Here is a 15958-nt window from a genome sequence, read left to right as displayed (position 1 = left end):
TTGCTGCTTTTGGAATTGACAATAGTTGTCATGTGATGTATACTAAATAGTTAATGTGAATTGAAAAATGAGGCCAGGTGCAGTGGCTCACGCCTAATCCCAGCACTTTGGCAGGCAGAGGCGGGCAGATCACCTGAGGTCAGGAGTTCAAGACCAGCCTGCCCAACATGGCAAAACTCCGTCTCTACCAGAAATACAAAAAATTAGCTGGGCGTGGTGGCAGGAGCCTGTAATCCCAGCTACTCGGGAGGCTGAGACAGGAGAATCACTTGAACCCAGGAGGTGGAGGTTGCAGTGAGCCACTGCACTCCAGCCTTGGTGATAAGAGCAAAACTCCATCCTCCCCTCCCCCCACTCAAAAGAAAAGAAAAATGAAGTCAGCCGGGCATGGTGGTATGTGCCTGTAGTCCCAGCTACTCAGGAGGCTAGGGCAGGAAGATCACTTAAGCCCCGGAGTTCAAGACCAGCCTGGGCAACATAGTGAGAGTAAGACCTCATCTCCAAAACAAAAACAAAAACAAAAACAAAACAAAACAAAACCCACAAAGAAAAGAAGTCTAATTTAGCAGTAAAGACTGGCTTTACCAATTAGGTTATATGGTAGTCATTTCCCATTTTTGGAAAGAGCTAATCTATAGCCACAAAGTTTTGACAAAACTGTATTTAAAAGTATATCACATAATATGGTTGGAAATGGTGGTCCACGCCTGTAATCCCAGTACTTTGGGAGGCTGGGGCAGGCAGATCCCTTGAGCTCAGGAGTTTGAGACCAGTCTGGGCAAGATGGTGAAACTCTGTCTCTACGAAAAAACAATACAAACAAACAAAAACCATAAAAATTAGCCAGGTATGGTGGTGCACGCCTGTAGTCCCGGCTACTCAGGTGGTTGAGGCAGGAGGAGAAATTGAGCCTGGGAGGTGGAGGTTGCAGTGAGCCGAGATTGCACCACCGTACTCACTCCATCCTGGGTGACAGACTGGGACCCTTTCTCAAAAACCAACAACAAAAAAGTTATTAGAGAAGCACATCACACAATAAAATATTTTGTCAAAAATATCATATTGGAAAGGTATACTGAAACTAACAGTATTCTGATTTCTCTAACTCTTCCATACATATTGGATACAGGGAACAGGATTCTTGTTGAAAGAATAATAAGACTACTTAATAGTCATTAGGTAAGTATTGGTAAAGCTTTTTTTAAGGTATTTTTCCTAGAAAAAAATAAAGTGAATAACCATTGATCTTGCTTATTTTCCCAGTCAGAGAGTTTCCAATTCTTTGCTTACCACGAATCTGAAGGACCTAATTGAATTAGGTTGACAGATAATTAAAAATAATTTTTGATGATGGATCATTATGTAATCTTGGCATATATGTCAGAAGGAATTCAAATAATTGTTACAGCTACAAAAAATGCCTTCCATTCTCATCTACATGTTTATGTGAGCAATGTTTCTTAGTGCTTACATCCATAAAAATAAGAAATATGAACAGACCCAATTCGTCCAGACATGTGAACTAACTGAACAACAAAAAGTCCTAGCTGGGTGTGGTGGTACTCACCTGTAGTCCCCACAATTTTGAAGATTAAGGTGGGAGGATCACTTGAGGCCAGGAATTCTAGACTAACCCGAACAATATAACGAGATCTCATCTCTTAAACAAACTAAAGGCCTATCTCATTAAGAGATCCATTCTCAATCAAAATGTTTGCTTATGGCTGGGTGTGGTGGCTCACATAATCCCAGCATTTTGGGAGGCTGGGGCGGGCGGATCACCTGAGGTTAGGAGTTTGAGACCAGCCTGGCCAACACGGTGAAACCCTGTCTCTACTAAAAATACAAAAATTAGCCGGGCATGGTGGCAAGTGCCTGTAGTCCCAGCTACTCGGGAGGCTGAGGCAGGAGAATCACTTGAACTCAGGAGGTGGGGGTTGTAGAGATAGTGTCATTGCACTCCAGCCTGGGCAACAAGAACCAAACTCAGTCTAAAACATATATATATATGTATGTATGTATGTATGTATGCAGGAGGTACATAGTTTTCCAGGATTCTTTCAGGAGGTACATGTGACCAAAGAAGGTTGAAGATAGCTATCTTGGTCATCCACTCATCCCTTAAACATCCCAGGCACCATGCATCTAAAATCAAATTTATTACTCATCTTACTTCCTCCATTTCCATTTATGGTCAATGGTACTAGTCACCTGCCCCAGGAACTACTATAAACTTCAACCATATCCACTTTTCTCATTCCATTTAGTTGCCATTCCTGCCCTCTCTCTTGACTCCGTTTCTTTCTTCCACTTCTGCTGTTACCACCAGCATCAGCTCTCCTCAATTACTGCAACAGGTTCCTGAAGGGCTGCTCTACCTCTAACTTTCTGTTCTCCCACTCATCCTCTCCTCTATTCTCTTGCCAGGGTTATCATTCATCCACACAGTTCAGATCAAGCCACTTCCCAGGTTAAAGTGCCAAAAGAATAAAGTCCAAACATTTTACCATCGTTATATGCAAGGCCCTCCATGATCTGGCCTCAAGCCACCTTGTCAGGGTCATCCCTTCTCTATGTTTCTCCACTTATCCAATGGATTATTCACCATTCCTTGGGCGTGACCTGTACTTTTTTTTGGCTGGAGTGTAGTGGTGTGATCTTGGCTCACTGCAACCTCCACCTCCCAGTTTCAAGCAATTCTCTTGTCTCAGCCTCCCGAGTAGCTGCAACTATAGGTGCATGCCATCACGCCCGGCTAATTTTTGTAGTTTTAGTAGAGATGGGGTTTCACCATGTTGGCCAGGCTAGTCTCCAGCTCCTGACCTCAGGTGATCCACCCGCCTCAGCCACCCAAAGTGCTGGGATTACAGGCGTGAGCCACCGAGCCTGGCCTGACCAGTATTTTTACAACAGAAACGTCAGCCCTGAATTTTCACTCTTTGCCTGCTAAAATGCCATTCACCTACCACTTCATATAGCTGTAATAAAAAAAAGACAGTAACAAATGTTGATGAGCATGTGGAAAAATTGCAACCCCCATACACTGCTGAAGGTAATATAAAATGATAGAGGCGGCCGGGCACGGTGACTCACACCTGTAATCCCAGCATTTTGGGAGGTCGAGACAGGTGGATCACCTGAGGTCAGGAGTTTAAGAACAGCCTGGCCAACATGGTAGAACCCCGTCTCTACTAAAAATACAAAATTAGCCAGGTGTGGTGGCACGTGCCTGTACTCCCAGCTACTCAGGAGGCTAAGGCAGGAGAATCGCTTGAACCCAGGAGGTGGAGGTTGCAGTGAGCCAAGATTGTGTCACTGTACTCCAGCCTGGGTGACAGAGTGAGACTCCGTTTCAAAAAAAAAAAAAAGATGGAGGCACTTTGAAAAATAGTTTAGCAGTCCTTGAAAAGGTTAATCGTACAGTTACCACAGACCCAGCAACCCAAGAGAAATAAAACTTATGACCACAGAACAATTTCTACACAAATGTTCACAGCAGCATTATTCAAAAAAACCAAAAAATTGAAACAGCTTGAACATCCATCAAATGATGAATGGGTAAATAAAACAGAGAGTAGGATCCATAAAATGGAGTATTATTTGAAAATAGAAAGGAATGAAATACTGGAACAGGCTACAACATGGAGGAACCTTAAAAACATGCTCAGTGAAATAAGTCAGTCACAAAAGGTCGCATGTTATGTGATTCCATTTAATTCCATTTATATGAAATGTCCAGAATAGGCGCAAATCTACGGAGACAGAAAGTAGATGAGGGGTTGCCTAGGAATGGCGGAGTGAGAAAGTAGGAATTGACTGCTACTGGGTGTGCTCTCCCTTTCAATGGAGACGAACATGTTCTAAAATTAGATAATGGTGATGGCTGCACAACCCCATAAACAAACTAAAAAAAAGGCCACTGAAGTGTCAACTTTAGGTGAATTTTATGGTATGTAAATTGTATCTCAATACAGCCGTTTAAGCTTTCGTTGTTGTTTGTTTGTTTTTGAGATGGAGTCTTGCTCTATCACCCAGGCTGCAGTGCAGTAGCATGATCTCGGATCACTGCAACCTCCACCTCCCAGGTACAACCAATTTTCCTGCCTCAGCCTCCCAAGTAGCTGGCATTACAGATGCCCACCACCACGCCTGGTTAATTTTTATATTTTTAGTAGAGATGGGGTTTCAACATGTTGGCCAGGCTGGTCTTGAACTCCTGACCTCAGGTGATCTGTCTGCCTTGGACTCCAAAGTGCTGGGATTACAGGTGTACAGGTGTGAGCCACTGTGCTAGGCTGCTGTTTACACTTTTATTTATTTATTTATTTATTTTTTAGACAGAGTCTCACTCTTGTTGCCCAGGATGGGGTGCAGTGATACAATCTCGGCTCACTGCAACCTCCGACTCCCAGGTTCAAGCAATTCTCCCGCCTCAGCCTCCCCAGTAGCTGGGATTACAGGCATGCACCACCAGGCCTGGCTAGTTTTGTATTTTTAGTAGAGACAGGGTTTATCCTTGTTGGTCAGGCTGGTCTTGAACTCCTGACCTCAGGTGATCCACCCACCTCGGCCTCCCAAAGTGCTGGGATTACAGGCGTGAGCCACCACGCCCAGCCTACGCTTTTAAATAAACTACTCCTCCTACAATGCCCAGTTCCTTTATGAAACTTGATCTGACTCCTCCTCATAACAGCTGTTACTGGGGGTTCTAGCTTATCTTGTCTTCTTCAGTTTCTGCAGTTGTAATTTACATCTCAAATCACTGCTTTCTTCTTTCTGCAATTTGACCTAGTATTTAAAGGATTCTGAAACCAGCTTTCTGGGGTTTTAAGTTCTCACTCCAACTCTTGCTAGGCATATGAAGTTATGTAGTCTCTTTGTGCCTCAATTTCCTCACCTGTAGAATGAGGAAAATAGGAGTACCTACCTTGCTTCTGTGTGGACAAGGGGGTTAATACACATAAAATGACAACAGGGCCTGGCACACTGAGTAGGCTGGATATGTAAGTGTTAGCTATTATTATTGTTCTACTATAGTTAACTCTATATGCCTGTCTCTTTGCTCTCTTCCAGTTCATATTTGAAGGCCCTAAGGAAATGGAATATAGCCTTTCTTATGTGCCTTGTATTTCCCAAAGAGGAAGGATATTATTATAGACTGGCAGGAGGAGAGCAGCACAGGGGCTGTGGCTTCAACCTTAGGAATACCTGACTTCACCAGGGTCACGACATAGCAGCAGTTGAGCAAAGTTAATCCAAACCAGGGGCCTACTGGCAGAAGAGATCAGGAAACAGAGTCCCAGAAAGTGTTCCTTAAAATTTCCTACTTCCAAATGCAGGGAAGGGCCAAACACATTAAGGAGTCAACAGACATACCTAAATTTTTACATTTACCCAAATTCCTCCATGTTTTTCATTTATTGATTACTACTGAGTACCAATTATGTACCAAGTGCTGGAGACTGGAAATCCACAACCTTGCTTTCCCAGGCAGATCTCTTCTCCACAGTACTAAGAAAAGAGATTCAAGGTGCCTGCCCCTAAATAAATAAATAAATATGTGCACTGTTTACTCAAACATAAATCACAAATCCTATACTTACAAAAAGTCATTCAAAAGGAAAAGAAATTTTTTTTATCATTTAACTATGGGCATTTGTCATTAATGTAACTGATCCAAAAGAACAATAGATTACATCTGGCATAAGCAGACAGAAAAATCCCAGCACTTAGGAAGGCTGAGACGGGAGGATTGTTTAAGCCCAGGAGTTCAAGACCAGCCTGGGTAACAAGGCAACATGGCAAGATCTGTCTCAAAAAAAAAAAAAAAAAAAAAAAATTATGGATCAATGCAGTACTTATAGAAGCAAAGTTCTTGCAAATAGGCTATTTATTAGAATCTAGAGTATAATATAAATTTTTTGGTTTTTGTGTGTTTTTTTTTTTTTTTTTGAGACAGAGCCTCACACTGTTGCCCAGGCTGGAGTACAGTGGCATGATCTTGGCTCACTGCAACCTCCACCTCCTGGGTTTAAGCAATTCTCCTGCCTCAGCCTCTTGAGTAGCAGGTATTACAGGCGCATGCCACCAGGCCTGGCTAATTTTTGTATTTTTAGTAAAGATGGGGTATTGCCACGCTGGCCAGGCTGGTCTTGAACTCCTGACCACAGGTGATCCGTCTGCCTTGGCTTCCCAAAGTGCTGGGATTACAGGTGTGAGCCACTATGCCTAGCCTAATATGACACGTTAAATATAGCATTATAATGCATATCAATGATAGAAGCAAAATATTTTTCCCCAAATTTTATACAAATACTCCTCTGCAAGTGAGATTAAATTAAAATATTCCATTCCAAACTTTGTGGTCACACACGCAAAATTCTGAGGACTCTAAAATCCTTGCACTTGAGTATGGTCATTAGTGCTATATAACAGTGCTACTAGTAATAAAATATTCTAGGCCGGAACCAAACAACTTAAAGGCTGGAAGAAACCCAAAATGTTGGAATTCCTTGATTTAGATCAGATAATTTAGAAGCTGCCAGTTTAACCTGCAAAAGCCTTTGTAGCTATCTTAATCTAATGACCCATTCATATCCTTCACAAGGAACCTTCAGTTCTCATAATCCTCTAAGAGATACTGTTGCTGTTCTTACTGCTTATAATATTTACAGAGCCAGCTTGTCTTTATTTTCTTTTCTTTTCTTTTTTTTTTTTTTTGAGACGGAGTCTCGCTCTGTCACCCAGGCTGGAGTGCAGTGGCCGGATCTCAGCTCACTGCAAGCTCTGCCTCCCGGGTTTGCGCCATTCTCCTGCCTCAGCCTCACGAGTAGCTGGGACTACAGGTGCCCGCCACCTCGCCCGGCTAGTTTTTTGTATTTTTTTTTTTAGTAGAGACGGGGTTTCACCGGGTTAGCCAGGATGGTCTCAATCTCCTGACCTCGTGATCCGCTCGTGTCGGCCTCCCAAAGTGCTGGGATTACAGGTTTGAGCCACCGCGCCCGGCCCTTTATTTTCAAATGAACAAAAGCTGTGCTTCAAAAATTCACCCCAGTATCCGGTTCCGTCATTACTCCTTCAGGCATACCATGTTAATGTTTACATCTCAAACTCAAGCGCACACTAACAAACTAGAAGAAAAAAATACTTTAACCTTGGCACACAACGGTTGTTAAATATTTGCTGAGTGAATGAACCTACCAAAAATCCGTATCTCTACAAACTCAGGTAGAAGTATAAAATAATCCAGTACAGCCTAGATACATATGCGGGGATTTCTTTTATAGGTTTTGTTACTGAAGAGCTATGGATGTGGTGGCAACAAGAAGCAATTTGTTGTTGAGAAGAAAACAAAGTAAAAAAACTATTCGACATAGTATCTGGACCATTTTCAACATCGTGGATTCAATTGGGACCTTAGGGGGAAATGACAAAGCAGGGTCATCTTTCACTTCACGAAATATACTCTAGGATATATGGACGCCAAAATTAGATAAGTAAAAATTTATTTATTGCTGGGACTATACCAGGGATGATAGGTATGGTATGCAATTTATCCCTACTTCCAAAGTAGGTACTGAAATGGAGTTTTAATTTCAGCAAGTGAAGAAAAGCCCTAGGACTCTGGTTCCCAAACTCCGCTGCACATTGTAATCACTTGGGGATTTTTAAAAAAACTACTGGCTCTCAGCCCCAAACATTCTGATTTAGCTGCCATTGGGTACAACTTGGGCATGGGGGTGGGGTGGGGTAGTGGTGTTAAAGCGCCACAGGTAATTCTAACGTGTAGCAGCTCTGGCAATCACTGCCCCAGGGTTCTCAAATACATGACGTGCAACAACTTACACCTGAGGTCTGAGAATCTTCAGCTGAGTGAGGATGTCCTTCTGTACCCTGGGATTAGCTGTGGCCGTAAGAGCCATCACCGGAACAGAAGGAAACTTCTGGCGAAGCATATTCATTCTTTTGTAATCTTGACGAAAATCATGTCCCCACTAGTTGGGAAAAAAAAAAAAAATGCTTTTCAGACTATTTGGAGCTTCCCTCTATAAAAAGCCAACACTGCTCAATATATTAAGAACCACCTTATTCTTCAGTAAAATAGCAGACTAGTTCACTCAACGTGAGTTTTTCTTCAGTATTGAAAATACATATATTGTTGGTAGTATGTATTTATTGGTATTTCCGGATATAAAAAACAATATTTACCTGACTGACACAATGTGCTTCATCAATAACAAAACGTGCCAAGAGCTTCCTCTCATAGAGATTCTCCAGCGTAGAAATGAGTCTGTTACTTGCACAGATCTAGGCCAGAAATATATTAGACATTTAAAAACACTGAAACACATCACCTTATGATTCTGTTGTCTTCGAATTCCATTACAACTTAAGCTGTATTAAAACCTCCATATAAGGCCGGGTGCGATGGCTCACGCCTGTAATCCCAGCACTTTGGGAGGCTGAGGCAGGCGGGTCATCTGAGGTCGCGAGTTTGTGACCAGCCTGACCAACATGGGGAAACCCCGTCTCTACTAAAAATACAAAATTAGCCGAGCGTGGTGGTGCATGCCTGTAACCTCAGCTACTCAGGAAGGCTGAGGCAGGAGAATTGCTTGAACCCAGGAGGCAGAGGTTGCAGTGAGCCGAGATCACGCCACTGCACTCCAGCCTGGGCAACAGCAGCAAAACTCGGTCTCAAGAAAAAACAAAACAAACAAAAAAAACACCTCCATATAAAATTGGTTCTTATTTCAATCTATGAAGAGAACAGCAGAAGTAACAGAAAATAGCAGATCACATTTTAGAATGTTCACCAACATTAAGCAAACAGCTTATTTAGCAGGTTAGTGGTTCTAAAACTTTTGTCTGCTTCAAGACATCTGAGGGCCACCACACATTTACACTGGCAACACGGTTCCATATCTGGGTTATATGGATGCATGTTGGCTGGGGAAGAAATTATATATTTTATAGCTCTCTTCATAACAGGGCCTAGAAGCAAGGACATCTCAGTAGCAACGAGCACATGTAGCACTCACATCTTGACGGACATGTCAAAAGGACAGAGAAGCCAGCTTGATAGAGATGTCTCACTGGTCACATCTAGGACAATTAGAACATCAAAATACTTGATAATTGATTGTAACTCACTGAATAAATTAAGAAGTCATGAGTTCATGCTGTATCAATAAATATGTGGGCTGGGCACAGTGGCTCACGCTTGTAATCCTAGTACTTTGGGAGGCCGAGGCGGGTGTATTACTTAAGGTCAGGAGTTCCAGACCAGCCTGGCCAACATGGCAAAACCCCATCTCTACTAAAACTACAAAAATTAGCCAGGTGTCGTGGCACGCACCTGTAGTCCTAGCTACTTGGGAGGCAGAGGCAGGACAATTGCTTGAACACAGGTTGCAGTAAGCTGAGATTGCGCCACTGCACTCCAGCCTGGGTGACAGAGTAAGACTCCACCTCCAAAAAAAAAAAAAAAAAAAAAAGTGTAATCAATGGGAAAACTCTTTTTACAGCAAAACGCCAACTACATTTAAAAAATAATTTTATATCTATTATAGTAATAATTGATTTGAGGAAGAATCATCAATGGATGCTAAAAGTTGTGGGTAAAATTCTGATCACTAATGGTATTTACATAGTCTCAAAGCATCCCACAACAGGATATCTACTAATTACAAAGGCCAAAAAGAAAGGATAACTTTGTAGCAGAGAAGTCTATCAGACACTATCATAACCAAGCGATCAGTTAACTAACATTGTCAGTAATGGGACGAATCGACATCAAGTGCCTCCTGACAGTGGGCATGAGAACATATCACCGTTTCTGTGATATTCAAGGAGTAACAGGAATCTAAGCAGGAGGAAGCAAGATAAACTCAAATTGAGGGATAGTTCTCAAAACGACTGGCCTTCAAAAATGTCAAAATCATTAAAGACATTAAGAGAGAGAAACTGTTTACAAGATTACAGAGGACAACTGAATGCATGCAAGATCTGGGATTTTCTTTTGCTATAAAGGACATGATTGGGACAACTAGTGAAACCGGAATAAGGTTTACAGATTAAGTAATAGTACTGCATCAATATACATCTCCTAATTTTGATCATTATACTGAGGTTATATAAGAGAATACTTTGTTTTTAGGAAATGCACAGTGAAGTACTTAGGGTTTAAAAGGATACCATGTCTGCAATTTTCAATCAAATGTTTCAGGAAAATATATGCAGAGAGAGAATAACAAAGCAATTATAGTAAAATGCTACCATTTAGGGTTTCTGGATGAAAGTTATACAAAAATTCTTTGCACTACATATAAAAAATTTTGTTAAAATTTTAAAAATATATGTATTCTAGTGGTCTTTAATATATTTTAAAATAATGATATAAATACAAACCTTTTCTGGAGTGACATACAGAAGTTTTATGATTGGGTCTTTTTTGGATAACTGGAGGTAAATATTTGTAGCTTCTGAGTCAGTCTTATCACCTGTCAGATATGTAGCTGGAATCTAAGTATAAAAGTAGTAAACAATTTCAATTTTATACATTAACCTGACAAAATTACATTTGTTTTTAGGTTTTATAAATACTTTATTAGTCACATATCAAATCTATCAAAGGAAATACATATCTCAATATAACAAGTATGTAAGTACATACATTTTTTAAAAACCCTTATTAAGTGTAACTCAGGCAGGGCGTGGTGGCTCACACCTGTAATTTCTGCACTTTGGGAGGCTGAGGCAGGTGAATCACTTGGGGTTAGGAGTTCGAGACTAGCGTGGCCAACACGGAGAAACCCCATCTCTACTGAAAATACAAAAATTAGCCTGGCGTGGTGCTGGGTGCCTGTAATCCCAGCTACTCAGGAGGCTGAGGCAGGAAAATTGCTTGAGCTTGGGAGGCAGAGGTTGCAGTGAGCCAAGGTTGCACCACTGCACTCCAGCCTGGGCGACAAAACAAGACTCTGTCTTTAAAAAAAAAAAAAAAAAAAAGCATAACACAAAATGGTCTTCTCATTGTTTATTTCCTTTTCTTGCTTTATTTTTCATCTTTGTAAACAAGATAAATATGAATTTGGTATACAAGATATTCCAATCCTACTGTATGGTGTCATTTTTTTTTTTTTTTTAGATAAATGTATTTCAGGGTTTTAAAGATTAATGACAAGGAAGGGGCCATAATATCACAAATGGTTGAATAATGGCTACCATCACTGCACTAAGACATTCTTTGGAAGCAAACCAAACTAGTGGTCTTATCAAGGAGTGGTTACTTTAACTCCTAAAACAGTTCTTTTTAATCACAATGTGAAGACTGAGTTGGGGTCTTGCTTTCACCAAGGCTAGATTGTAGTGGCATGATCATGACTCACTGCAGCCTCAAACTCCTGGGCTCAAGTGACCCTCAGCTTCCTAAGTAGCTGGGACCACAGGTGTTCACCACCATGTCCAGCTTATTTTATTTTTCTGTAGAAAAAGTCTTGCTGTGTTGCCCAGGCTGATCTTGAATTCTTGGCCTCAAGCAATCCTCCCACCTTAGCCTTCCAAGTCACTGGGATTACAGGCGTGAGCCACCACCCCCACCAACATTGTGAAGAGTTAGGTAGAATGCATTCATTTACTTCCTTAAACTCAGCCATGAGGAAAAAAGACGTATGTGTGCAGGCATGCATGTGTGTATGCATTTTAAGATATAAGGGAAAGAGAACTACGCTGACCTGGCAGTACTGAAAAAAGAAATGATTTTCTATTAGTTAAAAAAAAATTACATCAGCAAAAAATAGCATTGGTTAAAAGTTCTTACTAAAATACATTCTTGTAGAATAAAATGAGATTGAACTACAGGTTATCTGTATCAAATTTTCAGACTTCTGTTTAACTGCACAACTTAATTTAATTGCTGTGCTTTATTTTTACAAATTATGAACTATTTAATAAAAAGGTTATCCAGAGGACTGAAATTTAATTGTTTCTAAGGCATGTTTTTATTAGTATTTTTACAACTTACATCCAAGGAAGTCAGCTTTTGGACTTGATCTACTATTAGTGATCTCAAGGGAGAAATGACAATAGTGACCCCAGGAGAAACACATGCGGGGAGCTGGTAACACAAACTCTTACCACCTCCTGAAAGAGAAACAATGAAAAAATATCTGTCAGGTTCTGTCTTGAGAGCATGAATGTAAAAGTTACAAAAGAAATCATATCTTTAATAGGACACCAAGGCATATTGTCCCTGGTGTCAACAATTTGCCACACTCAAATGACTCCAACTATTACATTTAGACAATTTAAAAATGATTTAAAAAAAAAAAGTGTTTTGTTTTTTTTTTTTTTTGAGACAGAGTCTCGTTCTGTTGCCCAGGCTGGAGTGCAGTGGTGCCACCTGAGCTCACTACAACCTCCACCTCCCAGGTTCAAGCAATTGTCATGCCTCACCCTCCCCAGTAGCTAGGACTATAAGCGCCCACCACCACACCCTGCTAGTTTTTGTATTTTCAGTAGAGATGGGTTTCACCATGTTGGCCAGGCTGGTCTTGAACTCCTGACCTCAGGTAATCCACCTTCCTTGGACTCCCAAAGTGCTGGGATTACAGGCAAGAGCCACTGTGCCTAGGACATCTTACATAGACATATATAATAGCAAAGGCAAGAATTAGGGCAGGAAACTTAAAATGTAATGGAATACAGTAAACTTTTTATTTCTAGTAGTAGAAGAGTCTCTAAAAATGATGCTAGGATTAAAATAATTACTTTCTATATAATGTTTATTTATTTTTATTATTTATAAATCCCATCACTTTGGGAACCTGAGGCAGGTGGACTGCTTGAGCCCAGGGAATTTGAGATCAGCTTGGGCAACACAGTGAGATCTCATCTCTACAAAAAATTTAAAAATTAGCCAGGTGTGGTGGCACATGCCTATAGTCCCAGCTTCTTGGGAGGCTTAGGTGGGGGGGATTGTTTGAACCCAGTTGAAGCTGCTGTGAGCTATGACAGCACCACTGTATTCCAGCATGGGTGACAGACCAAGAGAACCTATCTCAAAAACAATAAATAAAACTAAACCTTACTTGGAATATTTATACACACATACTATATCTATATTATAATTACATATAATAGACATATTATCTATAATACAATATACATAGTATACATAATGATATTTTTTATATGTATATATCTCAAGTGGTTGAAATTGGGGTAGAAGGACCTTAAAAATGCCCTCTTGAAACCCTAAAGGACAATGGAAAGCCCTGAAAAAAAATCAACGGATTAGATCATCGCCAAGGTTTTTTCCAGCTTTAGAGTTCTGGAACACCAAAATAGGGTTGAAAGGAAGGCACAGAGTGATTAATAAATTAATAAAAATTGAAATGCTGATTATTAAGCCAAGGCTATCTGAATCTAAAAACCAGGCTGAAAAAGTTCAGATGCCCAGTCAACATTATACAATAATGACAGCACTAGCTAACTTGCTAAAGGTCACAAGTCAAGTGATAGACAGAGGGAGGTCTAGATACGTAGGTACTGAAACTGCAAATTCTCCATGCGCTCTGCCCTGTTTATTTAATATTCTCATGTGAATGACTATAAATCATTGAACAGCTATCATAAGCTTTAACAGCACAATGAATGTCCTAGACTCTTTAAAGTGGCGCCAACACAATATTGTGCTAAATGACTTTCATTTAATCCTCATGCCATTCTGTGAACCAGGTACTTCACTGCTATCACCATTGCACACATGAGAAAACGGGTCCAGGGAGTAAAGTGCCTTGCACGTGGCCACACTGCTTTGAGCAGCAGAGCTGTTCTTTAAGTTCAGGCCTTTGGTCCACAGCTGATGGACCACTATGCACGTATGCATACATGATTTAACCACTATGCAACACTAGATTGTTGCAAATAGACTGCCAGAAATGGTCATGGTCTCTGACAGTGATTTTTCTGTTTGATTTCCAAAATTGTTTAGACTAGAAAAAAGAAAAATTCCCAATGAAAAATTCTAGATCAGTTCAACACAATGAGCTTCAAGTTGAAAATCTTACAGGAGGCCGGGCGCAGTGGCTCATGCCTGTAATCCCAGCACTTTGGGAGGCCGAGGCGGGCGGATCACGAGGTCAGGAGATCGAGACCACCCTGGCTAACTCGGTGAAACCCCGTCTCTACTAAAAACACAAAAAATTAGCCGGGCATGGTGGCACACGCCTGTAGTCCCAGCTACTCTGGAGGCTGAGGCAGGAGAATGGCGTGAACCCAGGAGGCAGAGCTTGCAGTGAGCAGGCATCACGCCACTGCACTCCAGCCTGGGCAACAGAGCGAGACTCCATCCCCTCTCCACCCAAAAAAAAAAAAAAAAAGAAAATTTTACAGGGCTATAAACTTCATCATGTCAACAACCAGACCAGAGGATATAAAGTAATATACTTTCTTACTACGGTATGGGAGGTTTAAGAGGTCCCTAAATGATAGCAATAGTGTGTAGGTGGTCTTTTTATTTCTATTAAAGAGCTTTCATTTAACATCTGCCAATGGATTCCTGCCAATTCACTTCTAAAAATACATACCAGTCGGCATCAGGATAAAACAGTCTTCACCAAGCAGTGCAGCATTGATCGCCTCTAGCTGATTAGTTCTAAAATTATGCAGGCCAAATTTTTTATGAAAAATCTTCATCATTTCCTTTGTATGAGGAAAACTAAGACTTTGGAAACGTTCATGTTTCAGATTTCTGGATGCTAAATTTTGTGCTGACTTGTCTAGGAAAATAATCAACATTAAGAAAAATCAGTGCATGAATACAGTGAAAGTACAGCTTTAGCATTTCCCTTGGCCTGCAGAATCACTGGCACACGTTTCCCTACAGCACAGTTCCTAAACTGTTTACCGGCTTTCCTTCCCTACAAGTCTCAAAGCCACCAAAGACTTGCCAAAGGCCCAAATCAAGTATTTCCTTGACTTTTTCTACAGCACCTACCACTACACTTTTATTCCTTCCTTCCTCTTCTCCCTTCCTCCAACCACGATCATCAAGACAATCATGGTTTTCTACTCACTTTAAATTCCCTTTCCTGGCTCTACTTCCTCCATCTGCCCCATAAACAGGGGAGTCTTTCAGATATTTGGGACTGGGCTCTGTAGACATTCTTTTTTGGAGCTTTCCTAGTCCTATGATCTTAGTCACATCATAGCTTAGTCACTTAGCTGCACACATGACCTGTGTGCAGCAAATGTCTACACCTCTCTTAAGACCCAAATGACACCCTCCTAAGTTCCAGTCCTGCGCACAGCTCCCGTTGTCTGCAAGGCATTGGTACCTGAATGACTTACCAGCACTTTAACCTCTAGTCTTAAAATAGCCCTTCTCAGCTTTTCTCCAAAACTGACTCTGCCTCCTGACTCCCCTGTTTGTGTTACTGTTGTCACAGTTTTCCCAGTCATCAGCGTCTGAAACCTTAGAGTCATCTGAGCTTCCTCAGGCTCTTCTTTCATAACACCTCTCACATGCGCCCCTGCTCTGCAGCCTGGCTGTCGCAACTCCGGTTCAGCACAGAGAACAAGAGGTACTCACTCAGCTCTGGCAGTTACGCTAACCCCAACACTCAACTGTCTCAAGATAATTGCAAATATCAAGTATGACACATTCTAACATGATACAAAAATAAATCCATTAATGGTTGTTTTAAAGGTCAGCAGCGTAACTGTAAGAACAACCTCCATGGTATTAAGTCATCAATGACAAAAATAGGGAGGGCTGTACCTTATAAACTTTTTTCTGCTAAAAAATACTTTTGATAACTTTATATAGTTGATGTAAAAGGTTTTAAAATTATTTTTGGCTTTTCTCTGGAGCCTTAATAGTGGCTAATTTCATTCCTCTCAAAACTTCTCTCTCACTAAGCTGTGAGCTCAGGAGGGCAGGAACTACTTAGTA

General features: G+C 41.0%; 1 protein-coding gene across 10 annotated transcripts in view; it reads right to left on the bottom strand.

The window, feature by feature from the left end:
* Positions 1–15958, bottom strand: part of BLM (BLM RecQ like helicase) — a 108482-nt gene that overhangs the window by 44340 nt on the left and 48184 nt on the right. For all 10 annotated transcript variants that reach the window (XM_077940346.1, XM_028852012.2, XM_077940345.1 and 7 more), the window contains 5 exons: positions 14592–14783; positions 12026–12144; positions 10411–10524; positions 8209–8307; positions 7846–7994 (listed from right to left, as the gene is read on the bottom strand). In XM_077940346.1, coding sequence (XP_077796472.1) covers positions 7846–7994; positions 8209–8307; positions 10411–10524; positions 12026–12144; positions 14592–14783 — 673 coding nt within the window. The remainder of the gene's footprint in view (positions 1–7845; positions 7995–8208; positions 8308–10410; positions 10525–12025; positions 12145–14591; positions 14784–15958) is intronic.

The sequence above is a fragment of the Macaca mulatta genome, chromosome 7 (genome assembly GCF_049350105.2).
Source record: "Macaca mulatta isolate MMU2019108-1 chromosome 7, T2T-MMU8v2.0, whole genome shotgun sequence".
Classification (NCBI taxonomy): domain Eukaryota; kingdom Metazoa; phylum Chordata; class Mammalia; order Primates; family Cercopithecidae; genus Macaca; species Macaca mulatta.
This window is presented reverse-complemented; position numbering and strand designations above follow the sequence as displayed.